Genomic DNA, 23,419 nt, shown 5'->3' on the forward strand with positions numbered 1-23,419 from the left:
CACATTCAATACAATGCTACATTTAGGAGATACTTAATCTGGGCCTTAAAGTAGCAGTAGAATTTTTACCATTCGAGGCAGGGAGGATTGGCTTCAAAAATTGTTAGTCTCAATTAACCAGAAGATATAATTGAGATCAATTCCTTAATATAATTAATATAATATAAAATGAATAATTCCTTAAATTTACCATTTAGTAATGGTTTTATCATACCAAGTTCAGTGATAATAAGTTTTGAATACTTACGTTTTGAATAAATTTTGAAATACCTAACTTTGAGTAATTAAAACGATGAGTTTGTTTTATGTCCTTATTTCAGGTGCCACATTTCATATTTAAGCAGTCACACCCTATTATGTACTGTGACTAATTTATATAATAGCCCCCACACAAAATTTCAACTTAGTATAATTTTCATTTACACCTAAATCAAAGTAACATAGGGTAATACCAAGGTGACAGCAAAACATTTTAGTGAAAAAGATCTGGGTTCAAGTACAGCCCTTGACACCTATTGGCAAATCACTTTACCTCTCAGTGCCTCAGGCATCTTGTCCAAGACTTTTGTTTTCAGAAAAGTTGCTGATCTTCATTGATTGATGAGGGTTTCTTAACTAGGAGCTCCTTATGTTAATGAATCACAGATGCAGACCTGAGCTGCAGTAATAAGGGTCCAGATGTTCTGCTGGTTCCTTTTCATAGCCCCTGAAAAGATAGAATCTTTGTGCTTGTCACTGAATAGATCCAATCTGACAGAAATCATGAGACCTTTTCAGATACCTCCAGTAATAGTGTCTGATCCCTCAAATTTCCTTTTATTCACTTGATATATACAGTAACATCCTCTGATAGGATTAAAGACTATATTAAGTAATCAGCCTGTGGAAGGGTAACCATTCTGCCTCAGTGGCACAACAACGCACTGAAAGACCTGGTTCTGAGGAAGGACCCCTCTCAAGAGGACCTGGACCTGGCATAGGTCTGTTCTAGGCAATGCTTCTGGCAGTAGATTGTGACCTTCCCTGAGTGCTGGTCAGTAGCTTCCCCAGCACCACTAGGAAGAGGGAGAAGTAGGTCCTTTTCAGGTTGAGTAGGCTGAACCTTCACTTGAATCCACAGGGTCTTGGTCTCTTTTGTTCTAGATCTTTCCTTAAGTGAGAGCCTATTTATTATTTTCATTACTATCACAGAAGTATAAGATTGCAGGGGTAATTATTCCCTTTTTTTCATATGAGACCTTTATTAATAACTTTCTCACAGGAGGTGCTTTCCTCTTCAAATTAACTTTTGTATATTATTGCATATATTTAAGTTTGCTCAGCTCCTAATAAATGTTTATTGATTGATATTATTTTCCCCTGATATGATAAAACCTTTTTGATGGCAATGAATTCATTTATATCTTTGTTTCCCCAGTGCCTAGAATGAGTGGCTGGAACATAGTAGGTGCTTAACAAATGCTTAGTGATTGATTTCTCTAGTCAAGGGAGAAGTTCATAGAATTTGCAAAAACCACCGAGTTCACTAAGTCTGGGACCTGAAGCACCTGGTGTTTTGGAAGTTAGATTTTGAAGTTCTTGAAAAGGTGGATCATAGCGAGGGGAAGATGAGGAATAGATGGGGAGAATATACTTTAACAATTCCCTTAATACCTAGTCCCAGGTAGGTTGATCTCTGAATAGACCTACTTGAGGTTGATGCTCAAGACCTGTTTCACAACACTGCTTTCCCTAAGTTCCTTCTCCTTGTGGCTGATTGAGTTACTGAGAACTGGGCTGTAAGAATTCTGGAGGGACTAATTATGGTTTTGCCAGGCAAAATAGCAAAGTTGACAGTTTATCTTTGGTTAAGTGACATGTCAGTGGTCATTTGGCAACTATTTATCAGAAATGGGATTTGAACCTGTCTTGTTGACCCTGAGACTGGTGCTCCATTTTTTTTGCACGAAAATTCTCAAAAAATTTAATAAGAATATTAATTCCCTTATACTATTTTGTGTTTTAGACATCTTTTCCCATAAACTAGGTTTAACAAAGTCTAATCTATAAAATGAGGGGACAGGGCTAAGTGATCTCTAAGGTACTTTTCCAGAATTCTATTATTTTTCCCTGTATACTGTTGTCAGGTCTGCTCTTCTGAATTTTCTATAGCCTTAATAATTCTAGCTATATGTTTTCAAGTGAAATGTGGTTTTTCTTTCAGGAATGTTGTTTGGGGTTCAGATGTAGTTAGGGTTCTTATCTACTAGCCTGCGCTATTCCTGATGTGTTGTACATTTATTTAACCTCAACCCAGAATGAATAATGGGAGGTGCTTACATGTGTCTGAGAGGAATGCACAATGAAACATTAACCTCATGTAGAAGTCAGCCAACGGAGTAATAACATTAAGGAAAACCATAACTTCCCTACTAAAATAATTTAGAATCATAGAGAATTGAAATAACAAAGGACACTTCCAGCAATGCACATTTATAAACAACTGCAGAGAAATAAGGAAAAATACATATTTTAGTATAGCCTTGTTTAAGTTAGTTTTTATAAGGTATAAGTATCCAAAAATTATTGTGTAATGCCAAGGAATTTTTTTTAAATCACTAGGAAAGAAACTGTGGTGTATAAAATTTTCTCAGTTCTTGAAAGTTAAATTGTTGTAAGTACTTCGCTACTTCAAGGATTTTTAAAAAAAGTTTTATCTGTATTGGTATTCCCTCTGCCAGTGCAAATAACAGTCATTCCATGCTTCAGTAGAATAATCTTCATGAGTTGTTTTTGCCAAAATAAATCATCTCCCTTTGACTAGCCTTCTGGTGATGAACCTTTGTAAATTTAGTGAGTCTGGTCTAGCCCAAAGACCAGATTCATTCAGTATCTTGCATCACCAGACTCAGGGATGTGTTTAGCAAGTAGCTATCTGAAAAAAAAAAAGGTAATGAAATACACTTTTAGGTTTGATCTGCATATTAACATTTTTTTTCCATCACTCTAGACAGTCAACAAAACAATAAATCCAAGTCCTGATTTGTAGCATTTGCTACAAATTTCTGAGATGTAAATGCTCACACTGAAAATTTAAGTAGTTTTTTCATGGCCTGGTTTGACCTTGCTTCAGTATACCTAAGCACCCAGGCTTATCCATATGTGAAACTTTTCTAGCTTTGTGGTCAGTTGTTCAGCCAACTATAATTTTTTAAGGCCAGCACTCTACTAAGCACTTGGAATTCAAAGAACAGAAAAATCCCAGCCCTAGCTATTAAGGAACTTGGTCAGATCTGAAAAACAACACAAAAACAACTATGTATAAATGATATGTATAGGATGAATTGCTAAAAATCAATAGAGGGAAGGCAGTATTATTAACGAGGATTCAGGAGAGCCTTTCTCATAGAAGGTAGAATTTTAGGGAAGACTTGAAGAAAGCCAAGAAAGTAAGGAGGCAGAGATGAGGAGGAGGGAAAGCATTATAGACATGGGGAACAAGTAATGAAAATACCCAGAGCCTTGAGGAATGTCTTGGGTGAGGACCAAGAAGGAGACCAGTTTGTAGGACCTGCCAGAGACTTTGTGCTATGCTAGTGATAATGTAGCATCGCCATGCCATGATGAGCCATTAAGTAGAGGAAGTAGGAGAGTTGAAAACAACACAAAGCTATCTATTTTGAAGTCTTACAATTTGGTTGGACAGTGCATTTTTTTTGGGGGGGGGGGTAAAATTGTCAACATGTTTTTTAACTCCCTATAAAATAAAGCTAGATAATTTTAATCCCATAATTTAGTTAATTTAATTTAGGAAACTTGTCTAATTTATTGATGGTGTTAACTATGACTTTACTGCATGATGATTACTTATAAATACTAACCATCTGAATGCAAATTTAAAGAAATAAAAGGTGTTTCCTCTTTGTTCCACTCCATTGTTAGTTCAAATGATAATTTTAAGTGAACTGTTGTTTTCTGTGGAACATTAGCACATGTGCTGCCATTTTGCACACCCATAGGCTATTTACGGAAAAAGTTTTCTTTTCTCATGAGTGGAAAAAATGAAGCTCATAAATCCACTTTAGCATTAGTACAGAAAATATTTTTCTCAGAGATGATTATCTCCATGGCTATATTTTTGTATGCCACCTAAAGAAGGTAATAATGTATTTTAGAATCTGTTTTATATTCCATTTTGCAAACTGAAGGGCTCTAGCAAAACGACTGAAATCCATATCAAGTGGAGGATTTTTATAATAGTCCTTTTTACTTTAGAAATCTTTATTACTCCATGGTTAAGCACTGGATGGATGAATGGGTTGATTTTTAGTGGATTCTAAGATGAGGAAACTCTTTAACACTGTAAAATGGCCCCTTCTCTATAAACTTAGAGTCTCAGTTGTCTGGAAGACTGAGAACTTAACTGACTTGCAAACAGCCAGAACAACAGAGGGATTGAACTCAGGTCTTCCTGGCTCCAAGGCCTGCTCTCCACTGTGCCCAACTGCTTCATTCTCCCATAATTCTTTAACAGCAGAATGTACCTACAAAGAAGTCATGACTTTTAAAAATAATTTAATTTAATTTATTTTGAACTTAAGAAATAAAATAAGCATTCCCATTGCATAATAGAATAGAAAAAAAGATGATTGCACATGAAACTGAAAAACCATTATGTACAACCTTTTGAATATATAATAAAGTCATCAGGTAACTTTATTTTCTCCATCCCATTTTTCCAACCCTCCCAAAGATGGCTACCATTAGATTAAAAAAATATATATATATACACACATATATACATATATATGTATTATATATATATATATGTAAAATCATTCTATACATACTTCCCTTTATCAGTTCTTTCTCTGGATGCAGATAGTGTCTTTCTTCATAGGTCCTTTTTAGTTAATTTGGCTATTTATGATAGTCAAGATAACCTAGTCACTCAAAGTTGTTATTAAAACAATATTGCTATTACTGTATACAATATCCTACTCATTTTGCTCTTCATTATTTTGTGTGAATCTATCCATGTTTGTCTAAAATCAGTGCATTCATCATTTCTTACAGCACAGTAGCATTCCATCACAATCATATACCACAACTTGTTCAGTCATTCTCCAATTGATGGGCATCTTCACAATTTCTAGTTCTTTGCCACCACAAAGAGAACTGCTACAAATATTTGAGAACATATAAGTTCTTTTCCTTTTCCCCTAATTATATTTTGAAACAGACCTAATAGTAATATTCCTGGGTCAAAGGGTAATGGAAGTAGTGACTTATTTGGAAGCTGAAACTCCCTGAACCTTCGACATGGTAGGGGAAGATTATTATAAATTGGAATCTCAAGGATATGTTTGAAAGTTAATATGATAGTGTGAAAAAAATGGACATGGAATTTGAATTGAATTAGGTTGCTAAGAAGGTGCGTATGTACATACGTTGTTGTGTTTGTCCTTTGTTTTTGAAGAGGACCATGACATCAGGGAGATGATGACATGACTTGCAGGTGACTTTGATTTGAGTGAGGGAAGGCTGAGCAAGGTCACCAGCCTCACTTTCTCCCCCAGAGTTATCTGGGTCCAGTGGCTAGATATTCATCAGGATGACTGGAGATGGCTACACACATATACATACATACATACATACATACACATATTATACACGCATATACATATATACACATACATGCAAGTATACACTTACATAGCATATGATCCTAGCTAATTATAGAGCTTAGATTTTTCACTTTTATTGAAGTTATATTGATGTATTGTGTTTTTCATTATATTTACAGATTATTCCCACTCTGTGAGAGGTCTCTTGTAACAACATATCAATTAAGTAAAATCAAAAATATAATGACCTCATCTGAAAGTGCACACAGCATTTCATAACTGTAGCACCCCCCCTTACTTCTCTATTTAAAAAAAAATATGAAAAGAATCTACATTTTCTCTTTATGACTTCCCACCCCATTGAAAAAAGACAAAAGAAAGACAGGTTCCTTATAACAAATATAGTCAAGCAAGACAAATTCCTTCATTGACTGTAGGCAAAAATAAATTTATATAATTTTCCATCCTAAGTCTATCACCATCTCTGTCAGGAGGTGGAGAGTATGTTTCATCATTGGTCTTCTACATTTGGGTTTTTAAGACATCTCTATCTTCAGTATCTTGGAACCTTGACTTCCCTGGCTTGCATCAGTCTTGTGATTGTAGGAAGAGAAGAGCTTGTCAGGTGTCATTTTGAAGCTTTGCAAATGGTTGATTTAAGGTATGAAGAACAAAGCTGATTTTTTTTTCAACGACAAGTATTCTCTTAATAATTTGCCCTTTGCAGCAGCAGCACCTTATCTAACTACCCACGTTCAGCTGGCTGCTGACGCTGTACATGCTTCCTTTGCACAAGCTATTTTTATACCTTTTGTGTCTTTTGAGGAACCAAGTGGGCATGCTAACTTGTAATGATTCACATATCAAAGTGAACAGGGTGTCCTGAGATGTTGCTACAGTGATGTGCAAAAGAGAAGAAAAAAAAATTTTTAGAGCAAACTAATTAATTCTTGCAGGCATTTTGAATGTTCAGATGAAGTAGCATTGATAGCATGGTCTCATTATCATGTATTCTCTGCTTTTGGTTGGCAACGTGCCTTTATGGTTTGCATTAATAACTTATCTGGACCAGGTGACAATGTTGTAAACAGATAATAAATCAACCACTTTGTGGTAGATTTGTGTGTTTTCTTAGTCCCTTAAAACTTGAGAGATAAGTGGCCTTAAAAAAGGTTGATGGATGGTTGTGTTTTAAATGAGCCTTTAATTGAATTCTTTGGATCATATTTGAATGAAAGATTGTGTTAATTCAATGTTAGGTGCTTTATACATTTTTTTCATAGGCGTCATATTACTACTTCATCCTAATTAGTATTTCTCTTTTAGAAACTACTTCTAGCCATAAATAGTAACTTAGACCAGAAAGAGTAAGCAGAATTTGAAATAAGGCAGATCCTTATAAGACCTCTCCTAGAAAGCTTTAGTATTCTAAACATGAAAGGGACTCATTAGAAGCTGATCTTTTCCATAAAGATTTTGCTTGTTATAAACCACCAGAATGCTATCACAAACTCCAGATCACAAGTATATGCCCATAAAAGTTTAAGCCAGGTCAAAAGAAGAAAGTTTTTCTTGAATTGGGACTCCTTGAGAGATGGAGTTGTCATGTAGAACAGTAGTTCCATGATGGGAGAGAGAGCCAGTAGGGACAGGAACCAAATCAATTCTAATTTGTATCTTACCTACCGGTAATTCCTAGCACAGTCCTTTGCATACAGCAAGTATTTAATAAATGTTTATAGTCTTGATACTCTAGGCAAAGCGTTCTTGTGCATTGAGGAATAATTAGTCTTAATTAATTCACACCAATGGCACTTTATCATCTATTCAAGTCTCATTTACTTTTTAATGTTCCATACATCTTGCAGGAATTCCTATGGGTGAAGTATTGCTTTGCCAAAGGCAGAAAGGTATTCTTCTATTGTTAATATAAAAGTAGAAGGTTAATAACTAAGAAATATAATTTTACTCTACTTTTTTGAAATTTAATTTGATACGGAGCTCTTTTTTCACTATGAATGCAGCCAAGCTTTCAAAAGAACCTGAAACATTTTTCATGCTGCTTTGGTAGAGAGAATGCTGAATGCAATGTTGCATTCTCACTTAAGACTCTTGACAGAATTGGTTCTACACACTTTTGGGGGAGATATACATAGTCTCAGATCTTAGTGGAGACACATGTGTGGTTCCAGAGAGTCTCTGGGAGAGAGAATTGAAGAAAGATGTAGCAAATGATCAGCATTCTCTCTGCCAATCTGGAGTCACATTTCTTTTCATAGATGTAGCATTACAAAACACTCTAGGCATGGTTAGAATTCCTGTTCTGTATACAAATGACATTGCAGCCAAGCCTGGGAGGAAATCACATGTTCACTGCTTTGGGAAAAATAACTGAACAGCATTTTTATGAATGACTAATTTTAGGTGCAGAAAGTGAATTTTGATAGCCTTCATTTAGTGGTTAGCAGCTACATCCTGAAATGGAAACACCATTGAACTTAAAGTTTGAAAACTTGGATTTGTGTCCAGCCTTTGCTACTTTCTAGGTGTGTGACCATAAAGTCATTTCTACCATGATAGGCATTAAAATAAATCCCTAAGATCTCTTTTAGATATAAGTTTCATCATGAGTCTTGTTGATGATATGAAACGAGAAATAAATTCTTTTAGGAAAAAATTATTTGACCTCTGTATGCAAAATAAAGCCATATTTAAGAATATAACTCAAAATTTCTGATAAAACATTAGCAAGAATATTCAAAATAGAAAAATGTGCTTTACTCCAAGTAAGTCAGAAATGCTCCTCACAAATATACAAATAATTGTAGTATTGTTCATTTTGTTGCTAATATCACAGAAAGATGATATCACAACCAGATTTTAAAATGGGCCCAAATTAACTACCTTTTTCACATTACTTCTCTCTCGAAATACCTCAATTTCCCAATATAATTGTTTGCAGTATAAAGTACTCTTCTGATACTGATGGCATGTTCATCTTGAGAACTATAGTTGATAAGGAACTTTTATCCAAAAAAATGAGTAATTTAAGATGAATTTGGCTCTTAGGAAGTTTGGGTTATTTTTTCCATCTTGCAGAAATAAATGTATTGAGTGGAACTCTGGCACTGGGGAACTTTTTTTTTTTTATTTTTCCCCTCTGGTTCAAATATGTACACCATAAGTGGTAGCAAGGCAGGAAATAGTTATGTATTTTAAGTGGATAATCCTAGGATAAAGGTCATTATTAAAGTAATATTGCTCCCAGATTTTGGAGCTCCTTAAAATATCTTAACTGATTTGTGACATTTTGCAGATGTAAGAAACTATATCTCTCAGAATTTCATCGATACTTAGTATAGCAAGATTCATAACTCTTCACAACCAACATCTATTAAAGAAAACTGCAGGGCCATTACATTTGCCTATCATTTTTTATGTTTAACTTATGAAGACAAAAGAATACAGTTTGGCTCTAACAGTCATCTCAAACCATTATTACATAGGGTGTTACCATTTCATGCTCACTTGACTATTTCCACCACTCGGTTTCCTGAGGTATATAGTTTTTTTCCTCCTTGAGACACTGTTTTTCTAAAAAATTTCTAGGCTTGTGAAAGTTCCCAGATGGACAACAGCTTGAATTAACACAATCTTTCATTCAAATCTAATCCAAAGAAATCAATTAAAAACAAGTCCTCGTGCTCATTCAGAATACATTCAACTATCTTCTTATGACCATTTTTCTCTGAGTCTAAATACCTTTATTAGCAGAAAATAGCTGTACTTCCCTGTTTAAAACCACTTCCTACTCTGCAGAGGCCCACCTTAAAGTTAATATGCCAAAGAGATTTCATCACATTCTTTACTGGGCCTTTCTGCAGAAATTATTTAACTGGGTTGCCAAGTAATAGCAATTTGGTGTGAGACCAAGGAATAGGACAAGTCATGTTTTTAGGTAATAACCACTTTTTTCCCTTTTGACTCTTAGAGAGTCTATATCATTTTCTAACTTAATGAATGCTTGTCATGATAGAAGGGAAACATTTTCAACTCCTTGAGTATGACAACAATGGAAATAGAAGCAAAAAGTGTAATATTTTATCATACACGCTCCTGGGACAGATGCAGTAATGAAAATTGTTACTTTTGCCTATTTGAGTATTGTAGCAGCAAGCACCCCAAGCGTCCTCAGGGTTTGCAGCTACCACAGGTTCTTGGATCTGCTTTGTTAAAGGAAAGCAACTCAAAATGGGTTAACAAGCTTATTTTAATCAGTCAGACATATATCGTTTACCTCGTTCAGGGGAAAAAGGTCAGCACCCCAAACTTCAAAATATACAGACATAATTATCAAGACAGAAACATCAAGTAGACAGATTTCCAAACTGTCCAACCATTACATCCATACCCAGTCAACATCTGGGTTTCCACATTCTGGGTTTTTCAAAGCCGGGGGACTCTCAACAACGGCTTCCCAGAATTCAGATCAAATCACAGAACACTTCTCAAAGTGAGTTCCAAAACAAAGCTACACATCAGGGCTTATATAGCCTTCTCCTGGCTCAGAGAATGTAACAACCCTATTGACCCACTGGCCAATCAAAAAGTATCTACTGAAAAACAAGCCTCCCTCCCCAGGCCTCCGGTGCACTTTAGCCTAGGGGCAGGGAAGATCTTTAAAATTTACATTCGCATTACGGGACAGTTGCAGTAATGAAAATTGTTACTTTTGCCTATTTGAGTATATGCTCCAAAATATCCCCATGGAAATGGTTGTAGAGGAAAACAGTTCCCTGGTATTCTCCAGAAACATGTTTAGTTTGCTTAGGGTAAAATATTTTGCTCTTGTCATATCTCTTAAGTAAATCAGGAAAATTTTTAAAATTTTGAATGCGATCAAAAGTTTCTTTACTTTGTTTAATGACAGTAAGTGCTAAAATTATTTCATTTTTGTTTTTCTCCCAAAAAAAAGACATTTCAATGAACTAAATTGACATCCTCCACTATATACTCAGATGTCTCATCATGCATAGTATGGCAATGCTTGAGTTCTTGAAGATTATCCTAAAATAATACAAACACTGGGCAGTCCTACTAAATTACATAGTCTTTGAGTATGGCCTAATGGCAGACTGTGTTTGCCATTTTGAGCCTCCCTCCTCCCCCAGCCAAGCAGATTTGGCAAGAAGACTCTTCTCCAAAGAGAGATGAATTCTTTTGACTGCAACAGCTTGTGAAGATCATCTACTAGCGTGGTTGAAAGCTGCATTTATGGAGAGAATGCTTTAATACTAAACCAATGTAATTAAAGATTTTTCAAGTTATGAATTAAAATTTTCATCTGTCATTTTTTTATATGAAAATTTCTCTAGTGTTTCATTTCCTTCCAAATATCAATTAATTAGGAAACACATAAACATTGCTTTTATAATTTCATATTCATTTAGAAGACATGGAAAGGGTTATCTAAATCTAATTAAATATGTCTGAAAATAGGACTATGATTGATAAAGGCCCTTGAAAGGATAGAAAAGAAATAACAAACAATAGCCTAAAATTTTTAGAGAATGGAGTAATTGGTGGTCTTTGAGCTCCTAATGCAACCATTAATCAAATGAGCTACTATTTGTAAAGCACCACACGCTTTATCTGGCAGATAATCGGTATTTAATAAATCCTTATTCACCTATTATTTTAGTAAAAAAAAATTACATAATGTGAGTTGAATGTAAAAATGGATTCTAAATGGCTCTATGAAATGCAAAATCACTCAAAAGAAAGTAAGGTCCTTGAGGGCAGTGAAAATTTTATCTTTGTCTTTATGCTCTCAGTGCTTTGGATATAGAAGACATTTAATGAATTTCTTGAGTTGAATTGAGTGTAAAAAGTTTACTGATACAATCTGATAACCTAGTTGTAATTCCTGGTTTAGCAAAGACAAAAAAGACAAAATTTCATATTCTTCCAGAATTATCTTAGTAATAGAAAGCATATCTCTTTATCCATTTGCTACTGTTCATTATAATAACAGGTCTTTTTAAGTAGGTTTTCTTTTGTCACTATAAAGAATTGATTCCTGGGTGGCTAGGTGGCACAGTGAACAGAGCACTGGCCCTGGAGTCAGGAAGACCTGAGTTCAAATTCGGCTATAGACATTTAACACAAAAACTAGCCATGTGACCTTGGGCAAATCAGTTAACCCCAATTGCCCCCAAAAAGCAAAAAAAAAAAAAAAGAATTGATTCCAGCTGGATGTTAGCACATAATTCAAGTTTTAAAAAATATTGTCAAGGATTTGATTTCAAATATTTCCTGTAATGCATTCATTTCAGAAAAAAGTAAAATGCAGAAAAATTTTATAGTGTAATGTCCCTGAGAGATGAATAACTTTAATAACTCAATTTGTAAAAAAAAAAAAATAAAGTCACTTCTTAGATAAAGATACAAGGATAGAGTCTAGACCAAGAAGGGGTAAAAAAAAGGTAGATTATTGATTTGGTATTGAAATGGTAAACATAGAACTGAGCTGCTGATATAACTTTCCTTTTATTTTAAAGTCTCTGTTCCCTTTTCCATCCCTTTTATTTTTCACAATTCTAGAAACCTAGAATAATTCTAGGGAAATTGATAGTCTGGGTTTTAATATTCTCCTTAATTTCTGGTGATTATATAATCCATTTTTTCCCCACCACTTCATGATGAAAACCTTTCCCTGTGGTAGTAAATGACAATATATTAGAGAACATTTAATTTTTTTCCTTAATTCACAATACTTCAGTGCCTTTGAGGGTCCTACCTGTCTACCCCTTTCTTCTTGGTTTCCTTTGGTGAATCAATACCCTTATCTACTTATTATTTTTATTATTATTAGTCCTTCCAATCCAATGTAGAAATTCTTTCTCTAAAACCCATAAAGATGGTCACCTAGTCTCTGAACATATTACATACAGAGGCAGCCCTGTTGAACTATGCTAATTGTAATAAGCTATTTTTTATAGTGGGCCTAAATCTATCTACTTGTAACTTCCATACACTGGTTTTAGGTCTTCCCTCCAGAATAAGAGTTCTTAAAAAATGGAATTCTTCTTCTCTGTGGAAGTCTGTAAGTTATTTGAAGAGAGGCATTAATCATGTCTCCCTTTAGTCTTCTCAAAACTAAACATGTCCTGTTCCTTCAATATAATTTCCAGACTTCCTCAATATTCTGGTCACTAATTCTTGGGGAAACTCTTATTTGTCAATGTTCCTCTTAAAATTTAATTCCCAAAACAGAACACAGTACTTCAGATGTGCAGAGTACAGTGGTATTATTCTTTTCCATGAAGTGAGCATGGGAGGCAAAGTGGATAGAATGCTGGACTTCAAGTTAGGAAGGCTGGGCTTCAAATTCCATCTCTGATAGTTCCTAGCTGTATGACCATTGGAAGATACCATTTGTGTCTTTGAGCCTCAGTGCTGTCAACTATAAAATGAAGATAGTAACAACAGTACCATTATAGAGTTATTGTGATGACCAAATGAGATTATATATGAAGAATTTTTCAAATTTTAAGGTCCTATACAAATGCTAGTTATTTTATTATCATTATTTCATGAGAGTATAATTAGATGCTTTGCAATTTCATATAAATTACTTCTGTGTTCCTAATCCATTGTCCTCACTGAGATGACACTACATTTTTATTTATTTCTTTGTTGGTGCCTATATTTCAAATTAAGGTAGAATAGCAATGAACAATACATGAAGATCTCATTTTGGTGATATTGCTACTATGGTACTGAAAATATTCTGGAAGACTATTATCCAGCAAAATTGGATTTTCATCTTTATGTCAGGTGGTATCAATACCTTCTGTGTATGTATGATGCCCAGATTTTCATATGTATGATGCCCAGATTTTCACAGAATTTCAGATTTGGAAAGGACCTAGTAGTTGTTTTTGCTTGTTTTCTATTCAGTGAACATTTATCAAGTACCTAGTATGTGCAAAATCACTGTTCCAGATACTAAGGATAAAAAAAAATGTACCAATACATCAAGGAGCTTATGTTCTATTATTTGGCATGACCTTGACCAAACATCTGATGATTGATTGATGTATAGAAAGGACTGGTTTTGGTGTTTGCGAAAATACAAATTCGGTTCCATAATGAGTGGCATGCTCTTGTGGAGTACTGAGAAAGATAAAAAAAATTAGAGTGAAAAAAGGAATCAGATCTTAAAGTTTTTGGCATCCAGTTGAAATTCTTGTGTTTCTTGTTCAGCTACATTTTGAACTCATTGTACTATGCTGCCTTAGTTGGAAGAATCTCCTACTTAGAGGTGATGTACTTCTTACTGTGAAGATTGGGCATCTTGTAATTCTCTCCTCAGAGCATTTCCATGACCTATAGTATCTCTCTTTTACTCTCTATGCAGTTTTTATCATCACAGCAGATTTTTATTTTTGGTAAAGGACAGCATAGAAATGAAGGACATCAGACTATTTTCTACAGTAAGATCATTTGGTCTAACAATGTGAAGTATTGTGTAGCAGTATCTTCATTATCCATCACTACAATTCCTAGGGCAACTATTAGTTTATTTTAATAGTAGTGCAAAGTGCAGTTGCAATAGTCTAAATATAAAAGCTATATTGACTTTTGAAAGTCATTCTTAGAAATATTTTCTACATGAGGTTTACTGATCTTTGAATATAGAAATTGAGCTATATTTCTTAAATAATTTTATGTTGCTTTGAGTGGTTAAAGTTCTGTATCTGTCAGTATTGTCCATGTTTACAAATTTAATTTTCAGGCCAGGTTATTATATATTGATGCCATGAATAACTTGGTTGATATTTACTAATTGTTTTTATTTTGTTCCTAGGGAGCAACAAGACAATCATGTACATTACAACTCTAAAATATGCAGGTAAGAATTTTAAATTTTTAAAAAATGAACCTTTGTCCCACCTTTAGTTTCTCATACTACCTATAACCCTGCAAACCTATGGCTAAATTTCCTCATATTTTCTTATCTTGTTCCAGGAGAAGTAGACTCCTGCCTTTCAAAAAAGCATTTTAAAATTCTTCTATTGTATATTGTGTTTGCTTGTGTGTATGTATATATACATACAGTCTATGTGTGTATGTATGCCTGTATGTTAATCAATCAATAAGGCATTTATTGAGCAACTATTGTGTGTCAGGTTGGGCAATGGGAATAAAATGGAAAAGAGATAGTTTCTGCCCTCTAGAAGCTTCTGTTTTACTGGGGAGAATACAATGTATTCTTAGATAATTAAATCCAGGCTATATACAAATAATGTAAAAGTGATTTGGGTTGGGGAAACTAACAATCTGATAAATCAGGAAGGAAGGTAGTGGTTGTAAGCCAGAGGTTTAGGAAAGATAGCATTCTAGGCATAGTGGGCAACCTTTATAAAGGAATAGAAGTGGTAGACGCAGTATTGTACTGGGAACAAATAGAAGACTTTGGCGTGGCCATAAATGGGAGAAAAGTGTAGTCAGCCTTGAAAGGTTGTAGCAACATTGTGAAGGACTTCAAATACCAAACAGAGGGTTTTGTATTTAATCTGAGAGGCAGACCTGTACTTTGGGAATATCAATATGTCAATTGCATGGATTGGAAAGAAACAGATTCGAGGTAACAAGACTAGGAGACAAGGTGATAAGGGTCTGACCTGGAATTATTATGGTATGAGTAGAGAGAGAGGGATTAATTGTGAGAGAACTTGAGAAACTAGAATAAAAATTAATAAATTAATAAATGTTTATTGACTGACTAATTGGGTGTGGGGAGAATGAGAAGGTGACTTTAAGGTTTAAAGACCAATGGGGAAGCTACAAGGAGGGGCCATTTTGGGTGAAAGACAATGAGATTTGTTTTGAACATAATGAATTTGAATGCCAATAAGATATCCAGTTGCAAATAGCTAGCAGCTAATTGAAAATATAAAGATCAGAGCTCAGGCAAGAAATCAAGGCTAGACATGTAGATATGAGTCATGTGCACACAAGTGACAATTGTACTCACAGGAGCTGTTGAGATTACCAAAAGAATGTAGAAAAAGGAGAGAATTGAGGACAGAGCACTGGATTATATATCCCCATATAGTGGGTGGGACATAAATTATGATTCTGCAAAGGAGACTGAAGAAAGGTAAGGAAAAATCACAAGTGAGCATGATGAACACTTAGAAGAATGTGGTGATCAGCAGTGTCAGAAATTGTGGAGAGGTCAAGAAGAATGAGTAAAGAAAGTTCCACTTAAATTGGAAGACTAGAAACCAAATCAAAAAGGGGTAAGAAGTGAGAGATGAGTAAAAAAGTGGAGACAATGAATGTAGACAGTTTTGTTGTTGTTTTCTGGGCATTTATCTGTGAAAAGGAAGAGTGATGTAGGACAGTAGTTTGAGGGAATTTAAGGGCCAAGTGAAGGTATTTTAAAGATAGAAGAAATCTGGATATGTTTGTAGGCAGCAGAGAAAGATTTCAGTGTACAAGGAAAGGTTGAGAATAAGAAGAGAGAGAGTCAAGCTTCCCAAGAAGAAAAAAGGGGATGTGTACATATACATATGCAAATATGTATGTATGTAAATATAGATACATATATATGTGCATACATACCCACACATTTGGGCATTTATAAATATAGATAGATAGATAGATAGATAGATAGATAGATAGATAGATAGATGATAGATAGATAGATAGATAGATAGATAGATAGATAGATAGATAGATATGTATAGGTAACTGGAGATATGTTACACTAATATATGAAGTCCTAAAATGTGTCTAGAAACCATACATACCAGTAGTACATATCTTTGGATTTAGGTCATTTAAATTTTTCTTCTTAAACTAATATCATGATACATTTTCCTTTAGGCCATCTTCTGCTTAAAATAAAGGCAACATTTCAAAATGTAAACATTAAGGAAGCTAGGTTTATAACTTTAAATCAGATTTGAACTTAAACGATATATTTTCAATAGGGACTAGATTACTGACATAGGGAATTCCTTGATAAGGGAGCTCCCTCTCTGAAAGAGAAAAGGAAGAGTATTAGCATTTATTTAGTACCTGCAATGAGCTAGGCACGGTGCTAAGCACTTTACAAATATCTAATTTGATCCTCACAACAACCTTGAGAGGATTATTGATTATGATCCCCATTTTACAGTTGAGGACACTGAGGGAGACAGACTTTCACAGGGTCACACAACTAGTAAGTGACCAAGGCCAGATTTAAACTCATATCCTCTTGACTCTTAAGTCCACCAGTCTGTTTATTGCACCACCTAGTCACCTTTATGAAAGTACATTGGCCCCTTTCCTGCAACTTATAGTCCTAGAGCATTGGCTAGATCTTTTAGAAAAGAAATTATTTTGTACAGGGTCACATAAACAGTACGTGTCACAGTTGGGACTTGAACTCAGGTCTTTCTGGTTCCAAGGTTAGCTTTTTATGCACCATGCCGTGGCTGCCTCTCATATTCTACTATTAAAGTTAAATATTATTAATGTAAAACATTTGGAGATTCAAGACATTTGAGAAAAGACTAACTTTAAAGAAAAACAGATGACTAAAATAATTTTCCTCCCATTATAATCCCTTCCTTTTCTCTTTCAGAGAAAGAGATCCCTTACTGAGGAATTCCCTGTGTCAGTAATCTAGTCCCTATTGAAAACATATTGTTTAAGTTCAAATCTGATTCAAAGTTATAAACTTAGCTTATAGTCTATATTAAAACTGATAATTTGGAAATTACTTTAGTTTTTTAGATAGTTGCTTATCATGCCAATGCCTTTGTTTTTTCCTCTTCAGGTCATTGCATCTTAGTAAGAATAGCAACTGAAACTTCACTCTAGCTGAGCGACAAGAATCCTGCTGAACTAATTCTTCACCCCAGTATTTCATCACAGCAGAAAATATTCCAACTCCATAAGAACACTTTGCAGATTCACACAGCTTTCTGATGGAATTTTGTTCAGTAAAAAGGACTGTCTTATTGTGTGATCCCAGAGACATTGCTATCTAATGCCTATAGATTACTGTGTGGAAGGCTCCAAGGAGAAAGAGATACCAGTAAATTTTCAGAGTCCCTGGAAAAATGGGAGCAACAAAGATTTAAAAAGCACAGCTTTGGACACACTCCATGTGTGTGCACAGCTTTCAAGTGAACTAGCACTTAAGACCGTGTGTAACAAAATGGACTCTGGGGACACAGCTATAGGGCAAAAAGTTACCTCAAGGTCTGGAGAAACCGCTAAAGTACCGAGTAGATGGAGACAAGAACAATCAGCTGTTATTAAGATGAGCACTTTTGGCAATCAAGAAGGACAGAGGCAACCACAAATAGATCCTGAGCAAATCGGAAACACAGCATCAGCACAACTTTTTGGTTCTGGGAAATTGGCATCATCCACTGAAGCTGTCCATCAGGCTATAGAGAAGCCGTATCCACCACACCGCCCAAGTCCTTACTCATGCCAACATTCGCTTTCTTTTCCTCAACATTCGTTGCCACAGGGGTTCATGCACAGTGGTACCAAACAGCACCAGAGCCTGGAAGGCCATCATCCATGGCAGTTTCCTGGCCACATGCAGTCAATCTCCTCTGAGGACTTATTTCCTTTTCCTATCCATGGCCACAGTGGAGGTTTTGCCAGAAAAAAGATTCCCAGCCTGAACCCTGCTTATAGCCAATACGCACAGAAAAGTTTAGAACAATCAGATGATGCTCATAAGAAAGAGCACAAACCCAAAAAGCCTGGCAAGTACATTTGCCCCTACTGTAGCAGGGCTTGTGCCAAACCGAGTGTATTGAAAAAACACATTAGGTCCCACACTGGTGAACGGCCCTACCCTTGTGTACCTTGTGGTTTCTCTTTTAAGACAAAGAGCAATTTATACAAGCACAGGAAATCACATGCCCATGCAATTAAGGCAGGATTAGTCCCTTTCACGGAGTCGGCCGTGTCTAAATTGGACCTAGAGGCCAGTTTTATTGATGTGGAAGCAGAAATACATTCTGATGGTGAACAGAGCACAGATACTGATGAGGAAAGCTCCTTATTTGTGGACCGGCCTGGCAACCTGAGTCCGGGACCATCAATCCCACTGGATATTGCTAACAGAAGTGGCTATCATGGGTCTTTGGAAGAACCCTTAGGAGGCCCAATGAAGGTGCCCATTTTGATAATTCCCAAAAGTGGGATTCCATTAGGTAGTGAAAGCTCCCAGTATGTTGGCTCTGATGCACTGCCGACTCCATCCCTAAGTACTAAAGCAGATGACTCTCATACTGTTAAACAGAAACTTGCACTAAGACTTTCTGAGAAAAAAGGACAAGATTCTGAGCCGTCTCTAAACCTCCTGAGCCCCCATAGCAAAGGAAGCACTGATTCTGGTTACTTTTCCCGCTCAGAAAGTGCAGAACAGCAGATAAGCCCCCCAAACACCAATGCCAAGTCTTATGAAGAAATCATCTTTGGAAAGTACTGTCGGATTAGTCCGAGAAATGCACTTAGTGTCACAACATCTGGTCAGGAGCGCACTATGATGGGTAGAAAGAGTATAATGGAACCATTACCTCATGTAAACACAAGATTAGATATTACAATGGTTGAAGATCCCACTTCACAGGTGATCCCAGGCAAGGGAGATATAATGGAACATAGTCAACCAAGCCCTCTGAAATCTACCAAATTTAACACTGAGCCTCGACAATCACAAACTATTCCAGGATCTCTCAAAAATGAAGGAAAACTTTATCCAACAAGTCATCAAGGTAGCTCCCCAGCTCTCTTAGAAGCACCTGTAGATTCTTCACCACTTATTAGAAGCAACTCTATGCCAACTTCTTCAGCAACTAATTTAAGCATCCCTCCATCTTTGAGAGGGAGCCACTCATTTGATGAAAGAATGACTGGTTCAGATGATGTGTTTTATCCTGAGACTGTGGGGATAACCCCACATCGCATGTTAAGAAGACAAGCTGCATTTGAGTTGCCCTCAGTACAGGAGGGGCACATAGACACAGAACATCATGGGAGAATATCAAAAAGTATCAGTGTTGCTTCTAATAGAATGATTGGTGAAATGGGCTCATCCCTGAAGGAAAAGAAACTGATGGCTGGTGACAGGATTGGTTATGACTATGATGTCTGTCGGAAGTCCTATAGGAAATGGGAAGAATCGGAAGCAACCAAGCAGAGTTTCAGGGATATCTCATGCTTAAGTGGCTTAAAACATGGAGGGGAGTATTTTATAGATCCATCAGTGTCATCACAGGTAGTACCGACCATGTTTGGAGTCACATGTGAAACCAGAAAACGCAGGAAAGAAAAGAGTGTGGGAGACGAAGAGGATACCCCAATGATTTGTGGCAGCATCCCAGGCACTCCACTGGGCATGATGCCTTCAGATTATGATCCCAAATTGCAGATGCAGGAAGGGATGAGAAGTGGCTTCACTATCTCTGGCCATGATAACCCTTCTCTTGGTCACTCTGAACGTTTTGAACCATGTAGACCCCAGCTGCAGTCTGGAACCTCATCAGAAGAATCATCCTTAACCGCAGATACTGAAAAGATGGCAGACCCAGCAAATAGGAAACCTCCCGGAAATGTGATTTCTGTAATTCAGCACACAAACTCACTAAGCAGACCAAATTCATTTGAAAGGACTGAATCTACAGAACTTATGGCTAGCCAGCAGGATAAAGCCTATTCACCCTCTGAGACCTGTGAGAGTGAGATTTCAGAAGCCCCCGTGAGCCCAGAGTGTGCCCAGCAGGGGGATAGCACTGAAACAAGGGGGAAACCACCCTCATCCCAGCATCAGCATCAGCAGTCCTATCACATGCAGCCCAGGTTGGTTCGCCAGCACAACATCCAGGTCCCTGAGATCCGGGTCACCGAAGAACCCGATAAGCCAGAGAAGGAGAAAGAGATACAGAGTAAGGAGCCAGAAAAGCCTGCTGAAGAATTCCAATGGCCTCAGAGAAGTGAAACGCTTTCACAGCTCCCTGCTGAAAAACTTCCACCAAAAAAGAAACGTTTACGTCTTGCAGACATGGAGCACTCTTCTGGAGAATCTAGCTTTGAATCCACGGGAACAAGCCTCTCTCGTAGCCCCAGCCAAGAAAGCAACTTGTCTCATAGTTCCAGCTTTTCGATGTCTTTTGAAAGAGAAGAATCCCTTAAGCTTGTGGCACCTCCCAAACAGGATGAGTTTGGGAAGCAGTCAGAGTTTTTGACCGTCCCAGCTGGCTCGTACTCACTCTCTGTCCCTGGACATCACCATCAGAAGGAGATGAGGCGTTGCTCTTCAGAACAAATGCCTTGTCCTCACCCAGCTGAAGTTCCAGAGATCCGGAGTAAGTCTTTTGATTATGGGAATCTCTCTCATGCCGCCGTGCCAGGTGCGACCCCTGCCACATTGTCCCCATCGCGGGAGAGGAAAAAATGCTTCCTGGTGCGACAGGCTTCCTTCAGTGGCTTCCCAGAAATCACTCCGGCTGAGCCAGGCATGGAACAAGGCATAAAGCAGGAACAGATCGAGCACATGCAGGCTGGTCTCCGATCTGTGTGGCATCATTCGTCCTCTATGCTTCTTCCTGTTCTGGCAGAGGATTCTGGTAATCAGCTTGGGGCAGGTTCAACCCACCTAGCACAGCAGCCGGTTGTGCACATGGACAGTCAGGAAACTTTGAGAACTTCCCTCATTCCTCCAGCACCTTACATCTCAAGCAAACACCCTTCAGAACAGCCACACTTATTTGCACATCAAGAAAATATCCCATTTCCCCCAATTCCAAATGCCTTGTTTCAATTCCAGTATCCTACTGTCTGTATGGTTCACTTACCAACTCAGCAGCCTCTCTGGTGGCAGGCATGTACTGAACCTTTGCCGAGGCATTTTCAGCCTCACTTTGCGTTACAGAAAAGTTATGGCAAGTCCCCTTTCCAGCCAGAAATTCATGGCAGTTATCACTTAGAGCATGCTGCTGACCACCTAGGGAAGAAGTCTGATGATTATGCACACGCAAAAGAACAATCTTACCTGCACTATTCAGGAATGTCTGGGGAGCACTCAAAGAATGCTCTTGCAAAGTTTCAGTCAGACCATAGTATCAAGCCAAGTGATATGTCCTCCGAGCAGCATTCTCAGGCCGACTTTGACCCATCAAACTCTGGACCCGTGCAATCATTACCTGGAACGGTGGTTCCTGTCAGGATTCAGACCCATGTACCATCATATGGTAGTGTCATGTACACCAGCATTTCTCAGATACTTGGGCAGAACAGCCCAGCAATTGTCATCTGCAAAGTAGATGAGACTATGACTCAAAGGACATTAGTCACCAATGCTGCTATGCAGGGAATTGGATTTAACATCGCCCAGATGTTAGGGCAACATGCGGGCTTAGAAAAATATCCTCTTTGGAAAGTACCTCAGACCTTACCCCTTGGCTTAGAGTCCTCAATCCCTCTGTGTTTGGCTTCCAGCTCGGACACTGCCTCTACTCTTGGTGGTAGCAAACGCATGCTTTCTCCTGCTAGTAGCTTAGAACTCTTCATGGAAACAAAGCAGCAGAAAAGGGTCAAGGAAGAGAAAATGTATGGTCAGATTGTGGAGGAGCTGAGTGCTGTGGAGCTAACCAACTCCGATATCAAAAAGGATTACTCCCGACCACCGAAGCCCCAGTTAGTTAGACAAGGCTGTGCATCTGAGCCAAAAGATGGTTTGCAATCTGGGTCATCGTCTTTGTCTTCACTGTCACCCTCTTCATCTCAAGATTACCCATCTTCCAGTGTGCCATCCAGTGAGCCATTCCCGCTCAGTAGGGAAAAACTGTCTAGCTTCAGTGCAACACCACCAGGGCAGAAATCCAGCGGCCCTTCTGAAGGCAAAGAATCATCAGATGAATTAGATATTGATGAAACAGCATCTGACATGAGCATGAGCCCGCAGAGGTCATCCTTACCACCAGGGGATACTCAGCTTGACGAACAAGGGAAGCAACAGAAATTCCCTGTTGGTATGTTGGTCCAGATGGCCTCTGGGCCAAGTGGGAAAATGGGAAACTCAACTATACTTCTAACAGATGTGGCAGATTTCCAGCAGATTCTTCAGTTCCCTAGTTTGCGCACGACAACTACTGTGAGTTGGTGCTTCTTAAATTATACAAAACCTAGTTATGTGCAACAAGCCACCTTCAAGTCCTCAGTTTATGCTTCATGGTGCATTAGTTCATGTAACCCAAACCCATCAGGATTGAATACCAAGACTACTTTAGCACTTCTGAGGTCCAAGCAAAAAATTACTGCAGAAATTTATACTCTGGCTGCTATGCATAGACCGGGAACCGGCAAACTCACCTCATCAAGTGCTTGGAAACAGTTTGCTCAGGTAAAGAATTTCATTTTAGAAATTATTAGTAATTGGATATGGCTAAACAAAATAAATATGCACAGCAGGGTCATTACATGCAGATTAATTAGGTAGTTATTGGTATGGTGTGATTCAGGAAATATTCCAGTATCTCAAAATTGCTCCTAAACCAGTGTTTGGTTTGCAATGTCTGCAGTTTCATTGTTAGATTGTCATTCTTTTGGTCCCTCTTCCTTATGTTCTCTTTTTGGAAGAGGTAACATATTAGAATGTTTTTATCACTAACACTCAGGTGTTGATAACTTATTACTTACATTACCTTTTGAATGCATGGGCTGCTAACCTTTTGAGCATTAGGTTCTAGATAGAAGTTAGAAGGAAGTTGTGTCATTTGGGTCAT

The 23,419-nt window shown here is 37.3% G+C and overlaps 1 protein-coding gene across 24 annotated transcripts in view; it reads left to right on the forward strand.

The window, feature by feature from the left end:
- The window catches only part of HIVEP2 (HIVEP zinc finger 2), a 274,013-nt gene that overhangs the window by 224,337 nt on the left and 26,257 nt on the right, over positions 1-23,419 (forward strand). For all 24 annotated transcript variants that reach the window (XM_069077399.1, XM_069077397.1, XM_069077410.1 and 21 more), the window contains 2 exons: positions 14,479-14,523; positions 17,446-23,037. In XM_069077399.1, the coding sequence (XP_068933500.1) occupies positions 17,659-23,037 (5,379 nt within the window). In that variant the 5' untranslated portion in view covers positions 14,479-14,523; positions 17,446-17,658. The remainder of the gene's footprint in view (positions 1-14,478; positions 14,524-17,445; positions 23,038-23,419) is intronic.

This window comes from Petaurus breviceps, unplaced genomic scaffold (assembly GCF_028583685.1).
Source record: "Petaurus breviceps papuanus isolate PSGF00001 unplaced genomic scaffold, PetGlider_PUasm1.0 90977, whole genome shotgun sequence".
Classification (NCBI taxonomy): Eukaryota; Metazoa; Chordata; class Mammalia; order Diprotodontia; family Petauridae; genus Petaurus; species Petaurus breviceps.